Source organism: Heliconius melpomene, chromosome 13 (genome assembly GCF_056956725.1).
Source record: "Heliconius melpomene rosina isolate 202511_hmr_F chromosome 13, ASM5695672v1, whole genome shotgun sequence".
Lineage (NCBI taxonomy): Eukaryota > Metazoa > Arthropoda > Insecta > Lepidoptera > Nymphalidae > Heliconius > Heliconius melpomene.
Genome location: NC_140401.1, coordinates 4,982,375 through 5,008,386, shown reverse-complemented (window position 1 = coordinate 5,008,386; position 26,012 = coordinate 4,982,375). Strand labels below are relative to the sequence as shown.

Sequence of the window (26,012 nt, the reverse complement as noted above, 5' to 3'; positions counted from 1 at the left end):
AATTTTAATTTGACTGTTTGTGTTTTAATATAATTTAAATAACTAGGCATTTAGTTGGGAAAAGAGAGAAACTCACAGTTATTTTGAAAACAGACAAACCTTAATTTTATTATATACCTTCCAATACCTTGGCAATGTATAGTGTATCAAATGGTATTTATTTAATACTTTGGCTAGGTATTCTATACAATACTAAATGGGCAATGCAACATTCAATGATTTTATGTGCTATAACAATTATAAATAGAAAATTACAGGTTGAAAACCAAAAGTATCTAGTCCTATGAAAGGTTAGGGTGTTTCAAATGTAAAAGCCTCTAAAAAATATACAGTTGTGTATTCTTTAAATCTTTAAGTAACTACAGGTCATTTTCTGGAGGTTACAGACAATCTCAAATTGAATAATTAACAAATGATAATTTGTTACCTAATAAATAACTTCACAAAAGGCAGCATTGTCAGCTAAAAGATATTGAAATGTGTCATTCCTATTTCTAAGAAAGAAAATACTTAGAAGAGTATGAAGCTTGTGTACTACACTCTGCCCCCTAATCAAGGAAAAAATGACAGGAGGAAATAGCAATGATTCTTCTCTGCAGGTCTTGAGTCTGTAGCATATAGCACAAGCTTCATATTTTTATAAGTATATTTTTATACCATATGAGAAAAAACTGACCTTAAATAGAATATAGACATAATTGCAGAATATTATTTCACATTATTAGTGTTTGTTGCCTATTAAACAAGTTTACAAATTGATTCACCACAAGTTTTCATTACATTATAAGTTCATTGTCATAATTTCATTAAGAGATTTGCTTAAATCCTTTCTGCGAGATTTTTCTAATGCATTACACAATATTAAAAACCATCTCTGCCTGTCTGCTTTTTTCTCAAAAATAGTCATCAGTTCTTCAACTTTATCAGAAATATTATTATATTTTTCATCAATCTCTTGTATTTTACATTCCTGTATGTTAAGATTTCTGCCAAGGTCTCTCCAAAAGCAACCAATTTCTTCTTTGAGTGTTTCTATAATCCTATCCTTCCTTTCTGTTTTGTTTACAATGTGTAAGGAAAGTGGATGATGATTTTGACATTGTTCGTTTGTTTCGTACACTTTCTTTACTTCTTTAGGAATTTCTTCATCATTTTGTGCTGCAATAATATGAGTAAAATAAAATTAGTTATTATCATTAAAACAGAATAACAAGTAAATCAAATTCACTTACCATAAAAATTTGTGTACTCTCTAGGAATATGTCTATTTTCGAAGTCACTTATTTGTTTTATTAATTCCTGATCTTGAAGTCTCCAACATATATCCTTTAAAGGTCCGAGGTTGTCTTCTGACACTACATCTCTCTTTTCAAGAATATTTAATAATTGACCTATGGAAGTAATCTTCTCAAATTTTCTGTCTGAATCTATATCAGCACGATAAAAGACTTTTAATTTTTTTAATATGTTACCGTACTTTTCATTGTTTGCTACACTACGAATTACTTGATCTTTTATTCTTGTATATTCTGATAGAGTCATAATAATTAAACAGCAAAATGTACTTAAAAATGTTAAATAACAATATTCACTTAGTACAACTTAATTCACCACAAATTTAACGGAATATAGTATTAAAAATATATAAATTCTATTATGCAGTATGTGGAAAATTGTTTATTTATTTTTATATATTATATTCCTTGTGTGACTTGACGTAATGCCATTACTAATCCTAGAGTTGCCAGTGATTAAATAATTTGACTCTCTGATGGGTAAATACCCTCAATCAAAAAATATAATTTACATCTATATATATAAAAGGACTTGTCCTCACTGACTGAGGTAAGACGCACGCACAGCCTTAACCGCTGATGGTAGAAACGAGATATTTGGACAAAAGTTTACTTTCGTAATCTGGACATCCACTAAGAAGGGATTTTGAAAAATTTTAACCCTAAAGGGGTGAAATAGGGGTTTAAAGTTTGTATGGAAAAAAAATTTTATCGGCACCGATTTTTATAAAATTTGAAATTTAGATTTTTAAAAGTATTTAATTGAACACGTGTTTCATCATTTTCTAGAATTCTCCCCCTAAGGGTGCAAATAAGGGGTCGACAGTTTGTATAGGTTTTTTTAAATCGTCACCAATTTTTATAAAATTTGAAATTCAGACTCTTAAACGTATATAATTAAACACATGTTTCATGGTTTTCTAGAATTCACCCCCTTAGGGTGCAAATAAAGGGTTGAAAGTTTGTATGGGAAAATTCTTAAATCGCCACCGATTTTTATAAAACTTGATATTTAGACCCTTAAAAATATTTAATTGAACATGTGTTTCATGGTTTTCTAGAATTCACCCCCTAAGGGTGCAAATAAGGGGTTGTAAGTTTGTATGGAAAAATCATTAAATCGCCACCGATTTTTATAAAATTTGAAATTTAGACTCTTAAAAATATTTAATTAAACATATGTTTCATGGGTTATTAAAATTCACCCCTAAATACGCAAGCGAAGCTGCGCGCGTCCGCTAGTTTATAAATAATAGTATCTATGAACTCTATGGTTAATGACATAAGTCGTATTATTTTTTTAACAAAAATAAGCATACTCAGTCATCATTGGTTCAAATAGATTATTTTACTGTTGATCATACTGCTCGTATTCTGCAAAACTTATTTACTTAAACCAAAAGAAGAATTATCAACTAGGTTATTTGATGGACAGTTTCAAAGTGACCAAACGTCCCGTTTTGAACGGGACTGTCCCATTTTTGTCTTGTATGTCTGTAGACGTGTGTCGAGACATGTGTCCTCGTTTTTTCGGCATGGCATGTAAATTTAGTCGATCGAAACATGTTTCGATGTGTTTATCGACGTATGCTTAAAACAACGGAAGTATAAAAGTAAAGTGTTTTATAGACATAATTAACATTATGTTTAAAAAACGAAAGAAGAAGATGATGGTGATCATACGACAAGAAAAATTAAAGTTATCATAAAAACGAAAACATCTTAAAAAAAAACTCCTATAAGGGTTCCGTTTTACCTTATTAGGTACGGAACCCTAAAAACCGAGCTTTTATAGGATCACTTTGTTCTCCAACTATACGTCTGTTGAGACCATTTATCTCGAATCGCGTATCTAGTTGAAATTAATACAAAGTATTCAGGTAAGAAGGACAGGAAAAATCAAGCTTCTAAGTCACAACAATCTAAAGATACGAGCACTGTACGTTAATAATATTAACTGTGCACTATTTAGGTACATGTAACTATATAAATAAATAATTACATAATGAAAGTGAATTTTCTATTTTACTATAAATAACGATAAAAGATCAAAGTTGAAAATTGTTTACACAGTATCTAATTAACTATTTGTATAAGCTTAATATTATTTTGTTATTGAACTCTCTTATCGTTGAAAGAGAATTCTTGCAACAGATCTGACCTTTCTATCAGTCTTTATTCGTCGCTTTTGTTCGTTGGGCTGTGATATGAATAATTGAATTATAAAAATGTTAAGATTACTTAAACGTGGAGGTTATTTAAGAAATTACAATAATTATCAAAATGTCCACCAAAATCTATATAACAAAATTCTAAAATGCGAAATACGATGTGTAGCTTCACAAAGTTCAAAATCGGATAATTTATTTCCCGAAAGAGTTGATTTTCCTCAACGCCACATAGGACCAAGGGACCAGGACATTGTGACTATGTTAGATTTGTTGGGCTATAAGGTATTTTTTAATTTTAATTAAATATGCATTTTTTTTATTTATCCGTATCCGTATATTTAGTTATAGGAATTTGCACAAAAATATTGTAATTTATTAACGTACGATTTAGTTACGTACGAGAATGTCAACTTCCCAAATTATTTTAGATAATTTTATAACTGACCTTTACTGTTTGTACTTAAAGTTTCGTTACAAGTTTTTATTATAACTCTCATTAGTTAGTATATAGTACCCTAATCATAATTGAGTACATTTTTAAAGTAGAAAATAATTATGAACTACGTTAATTTTATAGTTAAATTTATACGACGTATCTTATCATTTTAGAGTTTAGATCAACTAACGAATGATGCTGTTCCTAAGCAAATTCAGTATAATAGTTTAATGGAAATTGGTGAGCCCATAAGTAAGTATCGATTAATATATATTTTATATTCATTAGTAAGTTGCGGTGCAGGAGCACAAAGCGTGACTGTAAAATCGACTGGTCGTGGGTTCGACCCACACTCGAGGAAAGGAAATATTAATTTAAATTTATATTTTCATTTCTTCGCTCAGCGGTCGAGAGAAAGCTCGGCGTTAAGTTCCGCCACTTGACCTGCCACCGTGATAAAGCAGGACATCGTTTGACTGCAAAACCTCGAGTTCGATTGGAAAGCAAATAACAGAGTGTTGTCACTAAGTTCCCTCTCTCTCTGCCTACCCTATTATATGCGGGAATATAGCGAAACTGAAAAAAAAAACGTTAAAACTTTGTTTTTAGGTGAGTATGATCTTATTGAGAGAGTGCGCAAAATAGCAGAAAAGAATCAGATTTGGCGTTCATATATCGGCATGGGCTACCATAACTGCTGTGTGCCGCATTCTATAATGAGGAATATGTTTGAAAACCCTGGATGGTATGGTTCTTAATTACAATAAAAAAATATATAATAATAAATTTATCTGTTATACAGTTATTTAAGATGCTTTATATAATATAGCATTGGCAATTGTTTTATTTATATATAAATTGCTTTAGGACAACACAATATACCCCTTATCAACCAGAAGTGGCACAAGGCCGGCTTGAAGGTCTCTTAAATTATCAGACAATGGTAAGTGATCTAACAGGCTTGGATGTAGCAAATGCATCCCTCCTAGATGAAGGTACGGCGGCAGCAGAAGCTCTATCATTATGTCACAGGTAAACATTAGTATTTTAGACGTAGCTTTACTTTTATTACGAGTTTTTAAAAATAAATAAATATAGAGAATTCCTATGTTTTGTTATTTCAGGCATAATAAACGGATAAAATTTGTAGTATCCGAAAGATTGCATCCTCAAACCTTGTCAGTAGTTCAAACGCGATTAGATGCATTAGGATTAGAAGTGAATGTGGTTCCAGACGTACGTCAAGCAGACTTCGCACAAAGAGACATATCAGCTGTTTTATTACAATGTCCAGATACGAGAGGATTAGTGTATGACTACTCAGGACTAGCTGCCGCCGCTCAGGAACATGGGGTCAGTTAACTTTAATTTTTAATTACTTTTATTTTTTTTTTAATGTTAGAGGTTGTAAGGGTAATAATAAAATGTTAACTTTTGTTTCAGACGTTAGTAGTGGTTGCTACAGATCTTTTAGCTCTAGCTTTACTTCGTCCACCAGCGGAATGTGGTGCGGCATTGGCTGTGGGAACTTCTCAAAGATTTGGAGTACCTTTAGGCTACGGGGGACCCCATGCTGGATTTTTTGCAGCTGAGCATCAATTAGTAAGATTGATGCCAGGCCGTATGGTCGGAGTCACTAGAGACGCAGCTGGGCGAGATGCTTACAGGTGCGAGCGCTAAACATCTAGTACTGAGGTTTTTCATTTAGAGATTTATGTAGTATGATTACTCATTCATACGATATTTTTCTTTACTTTGTAGATTAGCACTTCAGACAAGAGAACAGCATATACGTCGAGATAAAGCCACCTCAAATATTTGCACGGCTCAGGCACTTTTGGCAAATATGTCCGCTATGTACGCAGCATACCATGGACCCCAGGGCTTGAGAGACATAGCTACTCGAGTCCACAATGCAACATTGGTGCTAGATCATGGTAGATGCATTTTAATTATTGAGGCTTTAAAATAAATTTAATTTTCGATGAGACTTTCCTTAACTCTGACGAAATTTTAAGATTCTATTAGATTGTTAAAAAATGATCAAATCACCCGAGACTTTTTGTATCGCTATTTTTAAATCTTTAAAGATATTTAATTATATACAAGCATATCTATTTAATTAAATATAATTTATTAGGAATAAGAAAACGTGGCCACAAGCAGTCAAATGATGTTTATTTTGATACACTGCATATAATACCTGTCTCGGAGCACGACGCATCTGCAATCAAAGCTCGTGCGCAAGAAAAGAAGATTAATTTAAGATACTTTGATGATGGCGCAGTTGGAGTAGCGTTAGATGAAACAACGACTAAGGAAGATGTCGATGATTTATTATGGATATTTGATTGTGATAAAGTTAATGAAGTAAGTTTCCTACTTATGTTATCATTCATATTTCATACTCATGATGAAATGGTATGATATTTGTTACACAAGGTGGTTTAGCCTTTAAATAGCTTCATTGGCTAGGATACTACTGGTAAGACTATTAAGCCAAAAGAAGTCGGCCGATTTCCAGTGTCCAATTAGAACATTTATATTCAAAAATAGATATATTCATTACTTGCATTTATATATGCGTTTTTATAAGTACATGGTCAATTATCAATATATACAGAATAACTCGTTTAAGATATAGTCTAAGTCGTAGAGGCTACATTCTCATTAAGTATAAATGAACATCAATTCGAACTTAGATTGAGTAAGTAAATGCACTAATATTATTATTTTATATAGGTAATGCAAAGTGGTGATGTCAGATCACGAAGTGTATTGAAAGGATCGTTCCGTCGGACATCACCGTACTTAACACATCCCATATTCAATATGCACCATTCTGAAACCAGTATAGTAAGATACATGAAACGACTAGAGAACAAGGATATATCTTTAGTCCATTCCATGATACCTCTGGTGAGTAAATACCAAATTAGCAAAATGATGCACCGCTTATATTATTTTATGCTAATATTATTAGCTGAAATGTGAACAGTCTATTATTCGTGTTGATAATTCAACACTTAACGACACATAAATAACATTAAAATATTGGAGAAAAGCGGTAACTTATTGTCACATATCCAATATTTGTAATTCTCATTAAATTCTATTTTTAGGGATCTTGTACCATGAAGTTGAATTCAACAACAGAGATGATGCCATGTTCTTTCAAGCACTTTACCGATATTCATCCGTTCGCACCGCTCGATCAGTGCCAAGGCTATCATACCTTATTTGAAGAACTAGCCAGTGACCTCTGTGCTATTACTGGATATGACCGTGTTTCATTTCAACCTAACAGGTAATATTTTAACAACAATAACAGTTAGATACTCTTTAGCTTGTTTATGTTTATGAATACATAGCCATTTGAATAAAGGCAAAGGGGATCTATATAAAAAATATTTAGGGTTCCGTTCCGCAAATTTTGAGCGAGAATTAAAGCCCGCAACTAACGTATTTATAATGATGCGATTTGCTTTTTTGCTTTTGTATGCTGCTCCTTAACTAAATCGAATAAAAATGAATATGCATCGGCAGTTTCATGTGTGCATGATTTACAGTGGAGCTCAAGGGGAATACGCCGGGCTGAGGACAATCAAGCGCTACCACGAGTTCCGAGGTGACACCGGCAGGAACATCTGCCTGATACCCGTGAGCGCGCACGGTACCAACCCCGCGTCCGCGCACATGGCCGGCATGCGCGTCTGCGCTATACGAGTGTCACCCTCTGGAGAAATTGACATGGAGCATCTTAAAGATAAGGTTAAATATATTTTTATTTTTGTTCAAAGTGAACATTAGTGAAAGTTTTAAGGAATGCTTTCTACAATCTGTGCTTATTAAAATTAATCTAGATCTTACAATGTCTTATCGTTAGTTTTTACATAGAATTCTTACTCATTTAACATTAAAAAAAAATATTGAAACAAAAATATGCTTATTACTAACACATCTATCAGTTATGTTAAAAAGTTGAAATTTGTTACAGGTTGAGGAGCATAGTAAGAACATCTCATGTCTCATGCTTACTTACCCGAGCACGTTCGGAGTATTCGAAGAGCGTGCAGCGGACGTGTGCGCGCTGGTGCACGCGCACGGCGGGCAGGTCTACTTGGATGGAGCCAATATGAATGCTCAGGTATACATTTACAAGTCAGGCTATTACATTACATTATGCAATTTTGAATTTCAAAAAAATATTGGAATTTCAATAGAGGCTGTAGTGGAACAATGACGAAGCGTGTGATCGTCAGCGCGACGGTCAAGAGTTCGACTCCCACTAATGGGACCTAGGTATAATGATTTATTTACAGGACAAAAGGCGGATATTGGGTGATGAATGACTTAATATTGGGTTTCCTCTGCCTACTCTGCTATATATGGTGTACAGCCTAAAAGTAGAAAAAAAAATAGCTTTATTGTTATAAAATTGTAAATAAAAATATCAAAGAAATGTTTTAATGTTAAAGTATTTTGTTATTTTACAAATGTTAATAATAATTTTATTTAGGTCGGCCTGTGCCGTCCAGGTGATTATGGCAGTGATGTGTCGCATTTGAACTTGCACAAAACATTCTGTATACCACACGGTGGAGGCGGCCCGGGTATGGGTCCAATTGGAGTGTAAGTAGTTTATTTGAAACATTTTCGTTTTAATCTTACAAAAAATGTATATTATAAATAAACTTTATAAATATTTTAATGACAGTACTTATTATAAGCGATATAAATTATAGGTGCGTGCTATATTCTTTAATATTTTATTTTTACTATTTTCCAGTAAAGCCCATCTAGCGCCATTCCTACCATCACATCCAGTTATAAATCCTTTAGCCGATCTCGGTGACGAGGCGCACAGCTTTGGTTCCGTCAGTGCGGCGCCTTTTGGATCATCTGCTATTTTACCAATTTCTTGGGCGTATATAAAAGTGAGTTGAATTTATCAACTTTTTTGTAACAATGTTTAATATTGTTTTGTAAATGAATTGAACTTTTAATTGCGACATGGTATATGCCACATTCTAACAACGTGGAGGACTTGATATAATCATTTCAACGAATTTTTCTCTACATTTTTTGATTTTTAATACTACAAACACATACTTAATAAATTTCTTATTAGAAATACCGCTATAGACCTTTAACCTAGCAATAATTTATGCAGATGATGGGACCCAAAGGCTTGAAACGGGCGACTCAAGTGGCAATTTTGAATGCTAATTATATGTCTAGGAGGTTAGATGGCCATTATAAAACATTGTACAAAGGCGAAAGGGGACTGGTCGCACACGAATTTATTATAGATGTAAGAGATCTTAAGAAAACAGCTAATATTGAACCTGGTGATATAGCTAAGCGGCTTATGGACTTTGGTTTGTATTCAAATAATTTTGGTATGAAATAGACAGTTACATTTATTTATATAATTCAAGCAAAGTATATCAGTAACAATTTCAAAACATTTATCTTTTATATGGTACTTAAATGTGTTTTATATTTTTAATATAAGAGTTCTTGATTGAATAAATATTAATATTTTATTAGGATTCCACGCTCCTACAATGTCCTGGCCGGTGCCCGGAACACTCATGATCGAACCTACAGAGTCGGAAGATCTTCAGGAATTAGATCGGTTTTGTGAAGCACTTATTGCTATTAGAAAAGAAATTAAAGACATCGAAGATGGCGTTATTGATAAAAGACTTAATCCATTAAAGGTAAAATTTACGTTACTTTTACCTATATACATATTTTACTCCTACGACTCCATTTGTGTAGACTTTAGAAGTATGTTCTGAAATGTACATAACATTTTATATACTATTTGTAAGGTTTTTTTGAATTTAAAAACCTGTAGGGTATTTTTAACATTTTTAAATGTTATTCCACACTTAAAATACCACTCTTCTAAAACAATATGTCAATACGGCTTAATTTTGCTTCAGATGGCACCGCACCCACAGGAAGAAGTGATAACTGAAGATTGGAATCGTCCCTATACTAGGCAACAAGCGGCGTTTCCAGCGGTAAGATATTAAAGATTCTATTTTCAATGTATGTGTATTTTTTTATTAATATATAATTAATATATATTTTTTGTAGCCCTTCGTTAAAGGACAGACCAAGATCTGGCCAACAGTAAGCCGCATTGATGACATGTACGGAGACAAGCATTTAGTGTGCACTTGTCCACCTGTGTTGGATGATTTTTGATATTCATATATACGTATATGCATATATAACTTATGTATATAGACTTGTAAGCTATTATTAGAATGTGTATGTAATTAATAAAAGACATTTACTGCGATCACATAATGTATTTAATTTCTCAATATTGTCGTAGAATAAATATTATTTTTAAATAATAGTTTCTTTTTTATTTTCATGGATATAATTTTTATAATCCTTCTAATCTCGTATGAATTATTAATTGCTTTAATTATTGACCTCAAATAATTTCATATATTTATTAGTTTACTTGTAAATATTTATTATGCGCAAATTTTTCATACGATTAAAGTGGAATCAAGGCATCGTGTTCATTTAAATTTTCTACATTACTTGGTAAAGCTCAAGTTGCTTTAGTTGTTAGTATAACAATTAGGTATTATATATTCGTTTTAATTAAACATGAAGCACATTGTTATGTCATTTAACAATTTAGTCACAATATATAAAATTTGACGAAATAATATTTTTCACATGCGAACTGGTTGGCCATTCCAATACATTATTAATTGATATAAATATATACATCAAAAAATTATATTAAATCTAAATAGTTACTAAGCCGAAATACAACAAACATATTATAAAGTACAAGTAGGTTAAACTATAGTTTGAACAATATTTAAATTTAAAACTAAATTATTTTTAACATATCATTCATTTTTGAGGAGAATGAATTGTTTCTTTTGGATACATACCTAGTCGGACTCCCAGATCTTTAGGTAAACGCATCGCTGGTCTGGTAGGGAACGGATGATATGAACCCGTGGATGGACTTCGTGGATATGACAATGACGAGAGCGTATCTGTTTCTAAAAGAGACGTAATCGCACTGCACGTATCATCTGATTCAATTTTAGCTTTATCACTTATTTCAATAGAGTCTCTCGATAGTGTAGGCGTTTCCCGAGTTGGAAATATTTTTGGCGATATCGGTGTAGAAATTTGGTCTAACGAAGTAATTTGGCATAATGTATCACTAGAATTACTTTTTGCCCCCATTGGAGAGTCATCATCTGCAGATGGTTCACACGTAAAACTTATAGACGAAGTCACTCTATGAGAAAAGTCACTAAATGAACTATTTTCAGTTTTTATAGAGCTATCATAATGTTTTGGGCTTTGATCCATTATCTTGTTACATAAATCGCTTGATTTTGGTAATACCAAGTCGTTGTATTTTGTTGAACCTGACAGTGGGTAATTATAATCATCGGAAGTAAATCGCCGTTCATACGTCGAAGTGTCTTTTAATTCTGAGGAAGGTAATGTGACAGAAACTTTTGACTCACTTGAAATTGAGTACCGTGACCACTCATCTGAAGTTGGTCGGCGATTTTTAGATTGCAAATCAGTTAGGATTGACATATCATTACCTTTGTTTTTAATATCTTTACAGTGGTCACTATGACTTTTAAAATCGCATTTTACTAAAAATCCCTTATTTTCCCAACCATATAAATCTGTTTTGTTACCGAGGCATTCGATACTCGGTGTTTTCATACTTTTCAAAGAGAACTCTGCACTTCCTAATGAAGAATTACGGGGATCCAAGGAAAAAGGATCATCAATAGAAATTGGTCTAGCCCTGAGAATATCGGTTTTATCTAATACTACATCTCGCGGTGCTCTTTTTAAACAGCCAATCAAAGAATCTGATGTAGATTCTTTTAGTAAAGGAGAGTTAAGTAACTTTGCTTCTGGCAGTTTTGGAGGAGTCGTTATATCTTTTAACCTTTTATCTAATAAAATATTATCTTCCAAAGTTTTACCTTCTTGACTGTTGTTATTTGAAAATGAAATATTCTGTTTTGTTAAAATTCTACTTAGTATTTGAGAATTTTCTTGAATTATTTGCAAGGCTCTTTCGCTATTTTTACGGCCAGATCGTAACACATAGTCTTTACCAGTAGAAGAATCGTTTTCTGTTAGTAATTCCTCTAAACTTTTATTTTCTGTACTTTCAAATTTCATTCTATTTTTTATACATTTGTTGTCCTTAGGGCTATAATTTTCGTTATTTTTTTTAACTAAATCAATTGGACTTTCAGATTTTACACATATGAAACTATGACTTTGCGGTAGAGAAGAGGCCCTTTCTACATCACTTTTTAAATATTTTTCGTTGTTATTGCTTTGCAGTGTTAATGAATCTGGTTTTTTTGGCAATCTTGAGTTTCTTTTTGTTGGCCGTCGACTAGGAATTTCTAAATTATTTGGGTCAGATAATCTAGCTCCGAAAAATTCCGGGCTGTGCTCGAAATATTTGTCAATTTTTAGAGGTATGGGTGGTTCATCTTCGCTTATAACAACGCTATCCGATTCAGGACTTCTTAACGGACTTTCGTATCTTTCAGATAAATCTATGTCCGGAATAAAATTAGGATTCATTGTAAAACTGTCAATAATATCAAATGATCTTCTCTCTAACAGAGATGTTGATGATCGCCTTACAGGGATATCTTTAAGTGATGGTTCGAAGTCTAAAACACGATGACAAGGAGATGTTTTAAGAGTATTATAATTTGACAATTTAGGAGTAGCTTGCGAATTTTTTTGATTTCTTAATTTTTCTGGATCAGACGGTGAAAATATGTATTTTTTATTGCACTGTAGTGAAGAACGGGTTACGTCCTTTTGCAAATTTGCAGTGCTAAATATACTATTGTCTACGTTCTTGTCTTGACGTTCTTTTAGTTTTAGTTCAAAACCATCTATGTATACACGTAATGATTCACCGGCAGCTGAGTCGAGGTACTCAGAAATATCCACTTTAACATCTTTTGAGGCTTTTCTTTTACTAGGCGACAGAGATCTTTCAATAGGAGAAGGCTCTTTATTTAATTCCGCACTTTGGGGACTATAGCTATCTTTATAAGAAATAGATTTTGGTGTAATATTTTTAACATTTTTAATATTTTCATCAGTGGGTAAGTCGTGTTCCGAATCACTATTTTTTTCATTATCGTCACATAGACTGGTATCAGTACTAGATTCAGAACGAGAAGAATAAGACGAAGTTTCACTGGAGCTGCGAGACCGAATTGAAGCTATCATTGCGTTCGCTTCTAGCTCAGAAACAATAATACCATCTCCTGTTTCATCCAAGTCAATTGAAGCTTTTCTCGTGAGGTCAAGAGCTTTTTCTTTTTTTATATCTTTCCATTTTACTGAGTTTCTTCTATTTTGGTATTTTCTACATTTTTCTTCTTCCCAACTGATAGTGTCATTTGCAGCTCTACGTGGACGTTGCTCTGCTTTATTATGATTTCCTGGCATTTGGCGAGATGGAGGAATAGCCCCTGGTGGAGGCCCAAGTCTCCGACCTCTTGAACTCACTATAGCGCTTTTACCCAAAAGTAAATTATTTACTGTAAGTGATGTCGGCGAAGTAGGGACACCAACTGTAAAAAAATACAAATCATAGCTCATCATGTGAATACATACATATTGCATAGTAAATGACTATATCAGCTTTACATTGTATTCCGCACACAGCAGGTAGGTAGAGGGAATCCTAGTGTTAAGACACTCCATTCCCCCATTTTCCTCCGAATTCTGGAGGCTTTGCGTCTTGAGTGGCGGAACTCAACAGTGCGCTTTCATGCATAGTATATGATTATTATATTAGTATATTGTGATGAGATAATCACTAATATCCCGTCAACGACTTAAATTTATATTAAGTATAAATTATTATTATACCTGCAGCATGTCGAGCACACGCTGCTGCTAAGATGACATGGGCCTGTCGTTGGCGTTCTCGCAACCGGGCATATTGTCTCTTCAGTGCCCCAATATCTAAGGATAACCTATCCCCGGCACCGGAACGATCTTCACGTCTAGGGATAACCTAAAGAAAATGTAGCTTATATATTTTGTTAGGTATCAATTTATCCCACTCTAACGGCGGTCGATGTTACCTTGGGCACTTACAACGTATCATCTGTCATACTTAGTGTTAGTTACTATGTTAGTGAAATTCATTTGATCACGAAGACGAAACTGCAGATGAACGGTAGCTTTACTATAAAATAAATCATTTGCAATACTAAAGCCATTTTAAGAAATACAAAAACTAATTTAAATATAAAGCAAAATTAATAATATTACCGTAGCTAATGCCATTTTATTCCCATCATCGCTGGAGTCACCTTCATCTTCAGAATAGAACAGCCGTAGACCTCGTTTAGTCATAGACTGCACCTAGAAAATTAGTTTATTTCGGAAATTTGTTTCTATACAAAATTTGGTTTCTCGGTATACTGATAAAGCAACAAATAAACACACCGCTGATTGTAAAGGAGGATGATGAACTGGAGGAGTGTTTGGTGGAACAGGTGGTGCAACTCTATATCTGTGTAAGCTTCGAAGACGAGGAAGCTCAGGCGCAGAGTTGAAAGCGACAACTCTAGCAACTAGCGCTTCACCTGCTTCCCATACTGCACCGACACCACCGCCCATACAACTATAGAATTCATCAGCAGATCTGGCTGATAAAATTCGGCTATGGAAAAAGTATAATGTTCGTAAAAAAATAAAGTTAATAAATTTAAATTTATAATTTTGTAAATTAGAATCAATTTTTTCCAAAAGAAACTGTCTTAATTTGAAAAATTTTACAGCGACGCACGACGTTCACATGAAATAAAAATTTTACAAGACGACCAACTATACTTACTCTTGCAGCATATCCCAGATGGCTAATGCTGTTAATAACAGGATTTCATTACCATCTAATAAAATTAGGTCCCAGATCCTCAGCAATGAATCTCGAGGTAACCATGTTGCATACAGTGTAAGGAACCATTGCATTGTGAACACATCTGGTAAAGGTGGTTCAACCCCGCCACCTAGAACGCATGTATGCTTACGAAAATTTCATGTTAGCTAGTAATGCAAATATTAAATGAATTTTCACATCAAAATTATATATTTAGAAATTACAGACGCAAATTATGTATTCAAGCACATTATAATTATGTATCCACAAACCATCAGATATTTTTTGTAAATGATCCATATGTTGAGCTAATCGTGGAAGCCTTAAACGAAGAAGGTCTCTAAACGCTGCCATATCCGCCGATAACCCCCTAAGATCGTCAGCGAAATAACCCTCGGGTAGCACAGCTTCCACTAGGTATATCATCACCTATACGAAGGATAATTCATTTGCCATTAGCAAAAACAATAATATTTCTCTTATAAATTTGTGTAGTTATATGTACCTTTAACGAATCTGATTCAGATTTATCCATAACTTCTAATATGATAGCAGCTAGCATATTAAAACCTTGACAATAACCAACGTCCTTATTCCACCTGAAAATAAAATCTATTACAATAGACACATTGCAAAAGAATTACTTTATTTACATAAAAATAATATAAAACTTACCTGGCATAAGCTAATAATACTCTGCGTAACATTGCTTGATTTTCCCGACCTTCCGCACCGCAAAATAGAGAACAACCTGTCCGATGTAAATCCTGTAAAATATTAAAATAAAGAAATATAGCAACCTAAGTTTCTAAAGTTAGAAGTTCATATTGCCATTTTATAGCTAGACGATATTATACCTTGAGGATCTGAGCGCTGAGTTCAGTATCATCGGGCTGGGCTGTCCCTCGAAAACAAGCACGTTCGGCGACCGGCCAGTCGATGCCCCGCGCGGTCAAGTGTCGATCTGCTAACGTCAGCCATAGCTGAAAAGGCCATTGTTATACTTATTAGCGAGAGGTGCCATGGTAACATTATTAGTATAATATAAAAAAACTTTATACAGTTTATAAGTACGCTTACTAACTTAATATATGGACTTACTTAATTTAAAGTTCTAGATCGTAATTAAGCTTTTAAATATTCCAGTCGAAATAGACCGTATAAAATATAAATAGACATTTATAAGTTAAATAAACAGAAATATGACGAGTAGGACCTACTGAATAAATATTTGTTCAGGAATTCATATACCTGCAATACTAATCTGTGAATGGGAATGTTTTCAAATAATCGAAATTGACAAGAGTTACGAAAATTTTCTATTTAATTATTAATACATAATTAAAGAATCTTGATATTTAATGCAAACATGGTAAAATACATACGCTATAATTGTCGTCGATATGATTACAAAAGAATTATAATACATATAAAAAGAAGTAACATTCGGGTATGTGTATGCTCTACTAACATGTAGAGAGATTGCCAACTATAGTTTAAAAAAAATAGTTATTAAATCAATAAAATGTAAACAATTAATTTACATTCAATATAATGCAGATTTCAACTTTTGTCAACATGTCAAAAATTTTCAACCTAACGAAAAATGTATAATGAACTAAATGTAGTTACAAATCTAATTAATAATAAAGAAAATTCACATTACGATGACAATATAAGTAATGCGTACCTTTCTGCGAAAATGTTGTGGTACCCCGGCGGGAAGGCGGGCGACGAGGCGCATCGCGTGCAGCCACTCTGCGAAGCCGCCCTCGCCGGGGCCCTCGTTGCCAGGAGTCACTCCGAAACGCGCACTTGTATCTCCAGCTATCGTATTGTAAATATTTTAAATTAAATATTTTAATAATTTATTTATAATTTTACTTTGAAAAGGCTTAAAAAGTTCTTTATTATTTTATTCCTATCTAACAAAGCTATCGTTATACGATATTGCGTAATTGGTATCAATTTCTCTGTCCAGTCACTAATTAAATTTATTTACAGGAAGTGAATAAATCGATAAGAAACATAAATATCCAAGTATATCGAATAGTTACAAGTAAAACGCATTAGCCTCACATGTATCGTTATGTAAATTAAGCATTTTTTCTCCAAATGTACCTGGGGCAGTCTTTGCAGAACTTGCCAAGTTCCTGAGAGAGTTCAAAATTGCACTCATCGGTCTTGTAGAAACTGTACATTTGATAACAAATGCATATTTTTAAACTGCACCATACACAGACTCGTGTTTGAATGAAATCATTATGTCAGCACATATTTATGTTTTGTGTTAAAGCTTATTCAACTTGACACTTTTTGTTACACTTAATAAAGGCAAAGAAACTATAAAGTGTTTTAGGAATGTCATTTCCTCAAAACATGACTGCGTCGTCGACCAGCTGATGCGATGTTTACTGAGAAAGTCGCGAGCCTGAGTAGTGGGGCTGCTCACCCTCTACTAATTCATCGCTGTGAGTTTCATTTGAAATCGATGCCCGGATAGCAGTAGTGACCAAATTGGTTAGAATCCCGTATAGCGTGTCGTGGTAGATGCCTGATTGGGGCATGCGCAGTCAACCGCGAGGACTTTATCTGTGTGTGTTGTCTATTGATTTCACAGTTGTGTACGTCAGTTACAGGCTGGGACCGGGGGCTATTGTAAAAAGCACTCTAGGTCTACATACATTAATGTGCGTTGTTTTATTTTAAGCACCTCAATGAAATAACCGTGCCTGATCTGTTATTCATAAACGGTAATAGATTATAACATATAAACTTATTAAAGTTTTATTTGATTTAAAAAATAATTTGGTATAATAGAATAAAAGGTTTTTGTTAATAGTATTATTACCTCTACAAATACGTTTTTAATTTCCGTGACAAACAAAAATATATGAAGCCTACCCATTTGTATTTTCATTATTACTATTTATCGTACATACGTATACATACGTGCGTATAATGACATTATTAAATCAAATAACACATATTATGACCATAGCGAATACGAAACAGTCCATACTTATATGATGAAGAAGCACTGTGAATGCTGCGCAAAGTTTCTTTTGTTGTCGATACAATCGGTCTCGGGTCCGTAAACATTTTGCTAACCTTTCTCCTGTTGTTCGCAAATTATTATTCCATTCAATATGTTGCTCCTGGAGATCTTGTAAATCTAAGAATCATAAAAATATAACATGATTTTCCAAATTATACAATAGCTTAACATTTTCCTTTAGATATGTCAATATTATTTTTGGCTAGTTACCTAAAGATTCTAAATAACTACGTTCAATAACGTCTGTTTGCTCTCCATGCCGTGATGATGTACAAGATCCTGCTGTAGACCTGTTTTCGCAAATAGGTATCTTTTTAGTCAAACCAATAAGCAATGCAAGATTATAATATATAGATATCTATATGTATATATAATAAAAATGTAATTGATCATTGTCTGCCCATGAGCGATATAACAGAAAAAATATTAGTATACGGACATTTATCAACGTAATAGGATACAAAACAATGATTTTTATTTTTTTGTCTGTTTGTTTGTGCTTACGTATAGTAAACTCAGAAAAGGCTAAACCAATTTAAAGTCAGTTTTCAATATTGTATTTTGGTGAATTTCCATTAACATCTAGTTTTATTTTACTCAGTCAATAAATAAAAAAATTATATTACTTTCAAGCGGGCGAATTCGCGAGCAGGTAATTTAAAATAAAAATGTCCACTCACCCTTGACTACATTCACCGGCACTGTTACTACCCCATTCACGTTGATCTACATAAATTTCATTTAATAAGTCTTCTATTAGGTCTTTCACGTCCCGTTTCTGTGGACCAAATACATAATATATAGAAAAAAAAAATTGTCGCTTTAATTAATCATTTTCTTATTTGTTTTGGACTAGAATCTTCATTATACCTTTTGGATTATTATTGGAGGAGGAGGAATATGTTTTTGTTGCTTGTTGCAGTTTATGTGTGGTACTTTAATCTTTTTATATTTCTTCTTATTTTCATGCTTCGGTTTTGGTTCAAATAAAGAAGAGAAATCCAATTCAAATTTCACCACTTGTAAGTTTATCGATTGATCAATTGTGATAGTTTTCATAATTATTAATTAAACTGTCACAGTGACGTATTGCATAAATTGTATTATTTTTTAAATATTACAAGTAAATTGTGAAAAAGTATTAAATTTTAAATCCACGTTTAGTTTGCGTATAGTTATAAAAGCAATAGCGCTATAATGGTTACAGAGTACTTGATATGCTCCCACTCATTTGTTGTCTGTTCGTCACAATACTGGTGATAAGAGTTAATATATTCATTTGAATGCATACCAAATATACTCAGTGAAAACGTACACTGCGTAAGCTAGAATATAACTGTTATAGATATCCATATAATCTTTGTTAAATGTATTATATTATATCTGTGTTGTTTTCTTATTCTAAGTAATATTCTGAAAATTAAATAGTTTTAAGTTGATAAATGATATTTTTAATTTTTAGGCTAAATAATCGATGAGATACTAAAAAAACAAGTAATCCAAGTAATTAACTTTCAAAAGTTAAAGGAAGGTAATATAAGGAAGGTAAATTTAATAAAAAAATTTAAATGCTAGTATAATCCACGAAATTATTTTAGTATACGTTTGTCATTAGATAATTTGTAGTTTTCAGTAGTTTTAGAACGTTGTTAGTCTTGCTACTTTAAATTTAATCATAGGTAATATTTTTAAACAGTGACTCAAGAAGAGCTAAAGCTCTTCTCACTGTTCTCTTTTTAAGTCATTTTTTTTATTTACACTATTCTCGCATGATAGTGTAGGCAGAGAGAATCTTAAGTCAACTGTAATGACACTTCTCTCTGTTTTCAGCGCGAAATCTTTATGAATAAAGTGGTGGCTTAACGCGGTTCTTTACGTTCAGTATAGTCGACAAATCGTGTCCGCCTTGAAGTTAGGTTTTCTGAACTTTAGTGTATTGTGGACTCGGAACCAAAAGTTAAAAAAAATCTGAAAATGAAGTCTGCAGCTAACTTCAGGGTGGCCACGACTCATCGACTACATTGGCCGTACCTGACCAAGCAAATAAAAATAAGAACCAAATACTTGTATTAAACTTATTAGGTCCCTGCTATCAAGAAGTAAATTATTTGAAATAAGTTTTTATGTTTTCCTTCTTTTAGCTTAAATATATATTTAACTATTTTATAAAACTTAGATTAAAAAATTCAACTACAAACTATTCAATTTCAAGATTAAATTTGAAATGTCATCCCACGTAATACGTTTCCAAGGAAACGAGATGTTTAGTTTAGAATTTCGATCCCTATTAAGCAAGTAAAGCTTCGCTTCGTAAATGTTTAATAATTTTATTTGTTTTTGATAATGAGTATTGCGGAAAAGTCTGAAAATCCTGCACAGCCTGGCTATTGCTCTGCTACCTGTACAGATAGAGCATGCTTGCAGGATGAAATCGCCAAACCCGAGTTGAAGACTTCTGATATGTTCGTCACTTGTAATCTTCCGAAAAGATTTGAACATCCTCGTACGTATGAACCAGCATATTTAGTATATTTAAAATTAATATTCATATAATACAATATTTTACACATTAATATGCGACGTGGTTCCGCTACTTCACACGCAATGTCTTGAATTCAGGCGAAAAGCGGATAATGATTCTCAATTTAACACATTAATTGTTTATAATATGAATTATACATAGTACATACTCAATCAATTAGTAGGTAGATTACATTTTTAAATGTTGTTACAGTTTATGCGGGTAGAGAATATTGACCTTTAGGGGCAATAATCTTTTTAATGAATTCGAGACAATAAAATGAAAATATATTACATTAAACACTGTATTTGTTTCTTTAAATATATTTGGTGGTAAATAATTAACCCTATTAAGTAACGACGTATTAGGTACCTACTTGTTAAGTGGAAGATCTAATATTTTTTCCCAAAACTAAGAAAATAATATTTATTATGTTTCTTTTTATATATTGTTACTTTTACTTGTTCAAGATTGGTTCAATGGTTATGGTTCTCAAGTCAGCAAGCAGCATCCCTTCTACAGAACTTCAGCTAGCGAATATGGATGGTATCCTCCAGGTAAGGGCAAGATTTTTTTTATACTCTACTAATTATACTTGTGACAAATTAGGTAAGTAGAAAGATGTCATATTTTCTCATCTCATGTCATATTTTTTTCTATAAAATATATTTGCATCCTGTAAGTATCTAAATATTTATAGTATCTAAAAAATAAAAATAACATGATCTTTATGTGATTATACCATGTAAGTTCGAAATGACTCAACCTAAAGAAAAGTATCAGTGATTTTTTTTATATTGTTGTATTATAGGCTGGCATTCCGTTCCATCCACATATTTCCCCAAGAGCCAGAACTTTTCAAACCATCTGGCAAGTGCGGGAATGTACCGTAATTACTCACTAAACACTGCCATGGACCCGCCGCTAAAATAAGTGTTTTTCGTGCGATTGTTTTATTTATTGTTTGTTGTTTTAGTCGTTTTTAAGTAATAATTTGTGTTTTAAGTAAACAAGTTAAGTGTTGTTTTAATTTAAGGAATTAACGTTTTTTTAAAATTAAAGTTAGTGATATATGTATGCTGGTGATTTTCATTTACTCATCCTTAGTAATGTTTGCTAAGTATATTTTACGGTGTGGTCGTAAGGTTCCATCCCATCCTGTCACTGTAAAATAATAATAATTAATTGGGGGTTTAATATTTATGTCCAATTTTCCTCTTATCCCGGTTAGATTGTTGTTGAGTTTACTAAGTGAAAGTATACTTAAATTGTAATTAGATTTTCTCAATCTATACAGAGAAAACACGAACAAAAATATAAAAATATATGAATTAGTAATAGTGATATAAGATTTTATTTAATTTTTCGTCGATTTGCATGATTAAAGCAAATGTTTATAGGTTATCACTCAGTGCCGTCTGTGTTCTTTCCCGCCGGCCAAACCTTCACGAACCGCCTCGCGGCCGCGGGCATGTATCGCAACTACAGCTTGAACACCGGCATGGATCCTGTCGGATACCGTTGAATCATCTTTGATATATTTTAAATATTTTGTTGTAATACAATTTATATTTATTTTTATTAAAAAATCATTCAATAAAACGCATATTTATTATTGAGTTACCAAAAGAGGTATTTATTTAATATATATTTATTATAATATAGATTAACATGCATTCAAATTCCATTATAATATTTTTTTATATTAAGAGATATGAGTGTCACGTATTTTAAATTAAATAAATATTATTGCTTCAATACCAAAGGTTCTATAATTAAAACTTGTAATTGCTTGCCTAAAAAATATCAACTGCAACAATACATTGTCAGATAAATATTTCATAAGCCCATGACAGTTCATATCTCTTTTATAATCGCTAACGTTCTTGTCACGATAAGAATGCTTGTGTTATACAGGGTGGAAGAGGCAGCGCTTCTTTTATTGAAACTGCATATAGGGTAATATATTTCAAACCCACACCTAAGAAATTAATCAAGGTACCTCAACAGTTTGGACGTAGGATTTTTTTTTCATTTCACGATTTTTATCCATACCTGTATTTCGTGTGACGCACACATACGTGTGCTACGTTTCCGATTTGACAGGTAAGTGTGTGCGTGCCTATGTTATACTATACAAATGGCGTTTTATTTTAAAACGATAATTTTATTGTTTATTTTGTTTGAAAAAAAAACTTTTTCATTTTTGGGAATTATTTTTTTTCCGAATTATATTAGGCTTTTATAGAGTAGTTAAAACTGTGGTTTCATTTAAAGTGGTGCTGACAATTCCACCCTGTATAACTACCATTTTTGATTTTGATTTTCAGTGATGGCAAAATATTTAGATCGTGACAAATCCTTCAGCGTGCCATATGAGTAGGTACATTGTATAACTTGTTTAGCAACAACAACAACAGCATTATATTTATTGTTAATATTATTTATCCTATTTATCATAAACGCAGAACAGTCTAATATAAAATTAATTTATCGACATCAAACTCAACGACATACAATCATTTAACGTACCACCATATATGTTAATTATAGTCATCTAATTGCGCATTTCATAGACACTTATTAATAATATCTAAATTGTGTCAAAATTTAGCTACGAGTGCACGTATGTATGTATAAATATAATCTAATTGTATTATATAGGATGTACAATAGGTATTATGAAGGCCTCAGTACCAGTTATTTGAGGTGTATCCTTGTAGGATAGGATAATAACTGATTAAATAACTTGGAACAGTTCTCAAGATAAATGATTGTCTAAAAATCTGGCCCTTGCATTGTACATCACTATGTATACTATATTCGTTGTAAACATACTGTGATAACAAGTGATAGGTACATAACGTAAAGGATAATAACAACGCATCGATTCTAAATATGTTTACTATTATAATTACATGAAGTTATTAAAAAATCCTAATAAAAAATAGTCCAATTGATAACCTCCTTTTCTTACAGAAGTCGGTTAATAAACTAGGGTTGCATCCCAGCCCCGTCCAGATTTTGCTTTGAGATACAATTATTTAAAATTATTTAAAAACAAATATTATCTTTAATATGACAATGTGAGGTAATATGTAGAAATACTATAAATACTAGCTAAAGCACTAACCGGAAACTTTCATGAATTCTTCGTATTAACTTTCTTACATTATGGAATAATTTTTCATTTTATTCTTCCAGGGTGTCACAATAAATATGATAAATCTATATCATATTTCGAGAATGACACTAAGCTATGAATATGACAAATAATAGGTGTTTTCCATTCAACGTGACATTGGCGAAGTGATTAGTGCTGCACTGGCATGCTCGGATCGCCATAATTAAAGAACAACAACAACAAATAATAGTCACACGTTATAATGCATCGTGATTATGTTTAAACTAACGAATTAAAAACCATGCTTGCTCGCTCGCTTGATGTTACATTTCTGTTAAAATTCAATAAAAAAAACCCCTTTCTTATTTAAACTTACTACACTGTTGACACTAAAGCCATTCATTTGTTCGCATTCATTTTTAAATTACCTCACAATTTGTCTGGTATTAAAAGAATATCTACATTAAACTTATACTGTAATATATAACATTTGTTAATAATAAACTAATAACATATTGCTGTTATGAGAATATTTAGCTAAGTACATAAATTAACTTCTAAGCATGACTAGACATTGCGTGAAGAAACACACAAATACAACAATACTAATCCTATGACCTACAAGATACAACTAGTAATAAGATATATAAAATGTGGATAAATTTTGCATTCAACAATATTGTCTTATGTATCTCGCACTCGCACACCAGATTCCAACAATTCCTCTATCCTCCTATACTGATTGTCTTCCCAGTAGTCTAAGCTTTGGGCTAACAATAGTTCTCGCGCTCGCTTCCATCGTAACATATCTTTGATTACTTCTGAGATTAATAAATTATATAGAATGGTTATTTGCTACGCAGTTATTGTGTTATTTTCTATTAAAATTAAACCAAAATTGTGGTACTTGCTTTCATGTTAGAATGTTAGATTTCCCCATATTATTATATTTTACCTTATTACTTTAGCATTAGAATAGTAAGCCAGCGAATAACAGTAAAGGTAATTGATTTCATTATTCATATTTGTAGAATAAAAACACGCTCTACCGTAGATTTTTTCGCTACAACAGCTTCAAGTAAGAAGTGAACAGCACAACATTAAAGATACTATAAAAGTCAGTAAAAAGTTCGCTACAGAGGAAATTTCAATTAATTTCTAGTGCAGGACGCAACGCGACGCGCACAGAACGGACTCGATCACAATGTAGCTCAGTTGATTCGTACTTTTATTATAAACTTATTGTAAAAAATCTATCATTATTTAACATTAATCCTATGCTTATAGAATTGCTATTCGTTTCTGGATCTAAGTAAATCAAATAATACTTATTAAGGAAGGCAAAACAAAAGAAATAGTACATACAACTTTCATACTTAAATACGGCACATAAAATTAAAATAGATGTTAAATTATTTTAGAATCATAATTACAAAAACAAGTAAATAAAGAACCGATTATAAGATTTTAAATTTTAACTTAGGTATATTGTATACTAATATTTTGATATTGTAGCTGGAAGTTTAATGTAATCTTTTCTATTAATAATTAATAGTGTATAAGTAAATTGACGGTCACAGCTGTTATCAAAATTCGTTCATTAAACGGTCAAAATAATTAAAACGAACAAAGTTGACCTTGAATCTTTAAGCAAGGCATCAATGTGTGTGTCCTGTAAACATAAAAATCTGTGCTGTTAAATTACAAAAGTAATAATAACCTCTGTTCAATTAAATGGTTAAAGTTTCAGTTTATTGTTTTATAACTTAAAATATTATTCGTGACAATGGTTATTTAATTTGGAACTTGGTCGTATCACACGTAAGCTTAATTGCTGTTACTCTTTAATGAAGTAGAAACAAAACATATCGTTTGTACGTATTATTTATAACAGTATTAAAATTTATTTGCTATGTTTTTTATAATATACTGTAACATACCAAAAAACAGTATAGTTAATAGAAGAAAACAAATACAGAGGCTAGCTGATTGTCGTGTAAGTATCAGCGACTAAGTTAACAAAATTATTTGTTGTCTTGAACCTTTTTTTCTAAGGAACGGCGGTTATATTGTTACATGTCTCCAAATATGCCTGCGAATGTTTTGCGTAAGTTCTTCATAGTGTCCTCAGCGTCTTCCGTGAGAGTGGCGCTAAGGGAGCCCTGGCGGGCGAAGCCGCTTCGCGCGGTGCTCGCAGCCGTGGGCGGCGGCGCAGCGCTAGCCGTGCTCGGGGCCGCCGAAGCGGACGACACCGTCGACGATTGTGAAGCTATTGAATATTGAATTTATTGTCATAATAAATATGATATTTTAAATTTAATATTACGTTTTTATGATTTCTATGAAGCGCCACTGGGTTATATTTTCAAGCCTAGATGCTTTGTACGATATCCCAATGTTTCCAATTCGATTCAGTAGTATAAGAGGGTTTGGATAATAAACAC

General features: G+C 32.4%; 5 protein-coding genes across 8 annotated transcripts in view; 2 read left to right on the top strand and 3 right to left on the bottom strand.

Annotated features, from left to right (window-relative positions):
- Nucleotides 1–81: 81 nt before the first annotated feature.
- Fadd (fas-associated death domain protein) lies at nucleotides 82–1,739 on the bottom strand. Its single transcript, XM_085195478.1, has 2 exons — nucleotides 1,233–1,739; nucleotides 82–1,158 (listed from the first exon to the last, which is right to left on the bottom strand). The coding sequence occupies exons 1-2, from the start codon at nucleotides 1,540–1,542 to the stop codon at nucleotides 782–784; spliced, it is 687 nt and encodes a 228-aa protein (XP_085051604.1). The 5' UTR covers nucleotides 1,543–1,739; the 3' UTR covers nucleotides 82–781.
- Nucleotides 1,740–3,417: 1,678 nt separating this feature from the next.
- Nucleotides 3,418–11,859, top strand: LOC146532622 (glycine dehydrogenase (decarboxylating), mitochondrial). Its single transcript, XM_085195471.1, has 18 exons — nucleotides 3,418–3,748; nucleotides 4,076–4,154; nucleotides 4,512–4,647; nucleotides 4,770–4,934; nucleotides 5,027–5,255; nucleotides 5,346–5,569; nucleotides 5,664–5,839; nucleotides 6,043–6,272; nucleotides 6,645–6,821; nucleotides 7,025–7,209; nucleotides 7,472–7,673; nucleotides 7,900–8,049; nucleotides 8,422–8,534; nucleotides 8,692–8,839; nucleotides 9,076–9,283; nucleotides 9,456–9,628; nucleotides 9,857–9,937; nucleotides 10,014–11,859. The coding sequence occupies exons 1-18, from the start codon at nucleotides 3,524–3,526 to the stop codon at nucleotides 10,122–10,124; spliced, it is 3,012 nt and encodes a 1,003-aa protein (XP_085051597.1). The 5' UTR covers nucleotides 3,418–3,523; the 3' UTR covers nucleotides 10,125–11,859.
- LOC146532621 (uncharacterized) lies at nucleotides 10,217–19,090 on the bottom strand. 4 transcript variants are annotated; one of them, XM_085195468.1, is made up of 14 exons: nucleotides 18,794–19,090; nucleotides 18,604–18,701; nucleotides 18,134–18,213; nucleotides 17,888–18,040; nucleotides 16,556–16,692; nucleotides 15,723–15,848; nucleotides 15,541–15,632; nucleotides 15,371–15,464; nucleotides 15,138–15,294; nucleotides 14,824–14,995; nucleotides 14,433–14,649; nucleotides 14,256–14,342; nucleotides 13,848–13,995; nucleotides 10,217–13,546 (listed from the first exon to the last, which is right to left on the bottom strand). In XM_085195468.1, the coding sequence occupies exons 1-14, from the start codon at nucleotides 18,980–18,982 to the stop codon at nucleotides 10,800–10,802; spliced, it is 4,497 nt and encodes a 1,498-aa protein (XP_085051594.1). In that variant the 5' UTR covers nucleotides 18,983–19,090; the 3' UTR covers nucleotides 10,217–10,799. The 4 variants fall into 4 exon arrangements, with proteins under 4 accessions (XP_085051594.1, XP_085051593.1, XP_085051596.1 ...); XM_085195467.1 differs by having other exon boundaries at nucleotides 14,256–14,348; nucleotides 18,794–19,088; XM_085195470.1 differs by lacking the exons at nucleotides 17,888–18,040; nucleotides 18,134–18,213; nucleotides 18,604–18,701; nucleotides 18,794–19,090 and adding an exon at nucleotides 16,987–17,432.
- LOC146532620 (piercer of microtubule wall 1 protein) lies at nucleotides 16,568–22,980 on the top strand. The gene is made up of 4 exons (XM_085196270.1): nucleotides 16,568–16,702; nucleotides 20,348–20,426; nucleotides 20,915–21,001; nucleotides 21,845–22,980. The coding sequence occupies exons 1-4, from the start codon at nucleotides 16,568–16,570 to the stop codon at nucleotides 21,967–21,969; spliced, it is 426 nt and encodes a 141-aa protein (XP_085052396.1). The 3' UTR covers nucleotides 21,970–22,980.
- Nucleotides 22,053–26,012, bottom strand: part of Syn (synapsin) — a gene marked incomplete at its 5' end in the record, with an annotated part of 58,650 nt that continues 54,690 nt past the window's right edge. The window contains one exon of the mRNA XM_085196269.1: nucleotides 22,053–25,837. Within this exon, the coding sequence (XP_085052395.1) occupies nucleotides 25,641–25,837 (197 nt within the window). The remainder of the gene's footprint in view (nucleotides 25,838–26,012) is intronic.

Excerpts from the sequence above, each read along its gene's own strand:
- Fadd (XM_085195478.1), bottom strand. The coding sequence starts at position 1,542 with ATGACTCTATCAGAATATACAAGAATAAAAGATCAAGTAATTCGTAGT. Across the intron at positions 1,159-1,232 it reads AGAGTACACAAATTTTTATG|CACAAAATGATGAAGAAATT; the intron begins GTAAGTGAATTT and ends ATATTATTGCAG.
- LOC146532622 (XM_085195471.1), top strand. The coding sequence starts at position 3,524 with ATGTTAAGATTACTTAAACGTGGAGGTTATTTAAGAAATTACAATAAT. Across the intron at positions 7,674-7,899 it reads TGGAGCATCTTAAAGATAAG|GTTGAGGAGCATAGTAAGAA; the intron begins GTTAAATATATT and ends AATTTGTTACAG. Across the intron at positions 8,840-9,075 it reads TTTCTTGGGCGTATATAAAA|ATGATGGGACCCAAAGGCTT; the intron begins GTGAGTTGAATT and ends TAATTTATGCAG.
- LOC146532621 (XM_085195467.1), bottom strand. The coding sequence starts at position 18,982 with ATGAAAACTATCACAATTGATCAATCGATAAACTTACAAGTGGTGAAA. Across the intron at positions 18,214-18,603 it reads GCCGGTGAATGTAGTCAAGG|GTCTACAGCAGGATCTTGTA; the intron begins GTGAGTGGACAT and ends TTGCGAAAACAG. Across the intron at positions 14,650-14,823 it reads ATCTGGGATATGCTGCAAGA|CCGAATTTTATCAGCCAGAT; the intron begins GTAAGTATAGTT and ends CTTTTTCCATAG.
- LOC146532620 (XM_085196270.1), top strand. The coding sequence starts at position 16,568 with ATGTTGTGGTACCCCGGCGGGAAGGCGGGCGACGAGGCGCATCGCGTG. Across the intron at positions 16,703-20,347 it reads GTATCTCCAGCTATCGTATT|GATGAAATCGCCAAACCCGA; the intron begins GTAAATATTTTA and ends GCATGCTTGCAG. Across the intron at positions 20,427-20,914 it reads GAAAAGATTTGAACATCCTC|ATTGGTTCAATGGTTATGGT; the intron begins GTACGTATGAAC and ends TACTTGTTCAAG.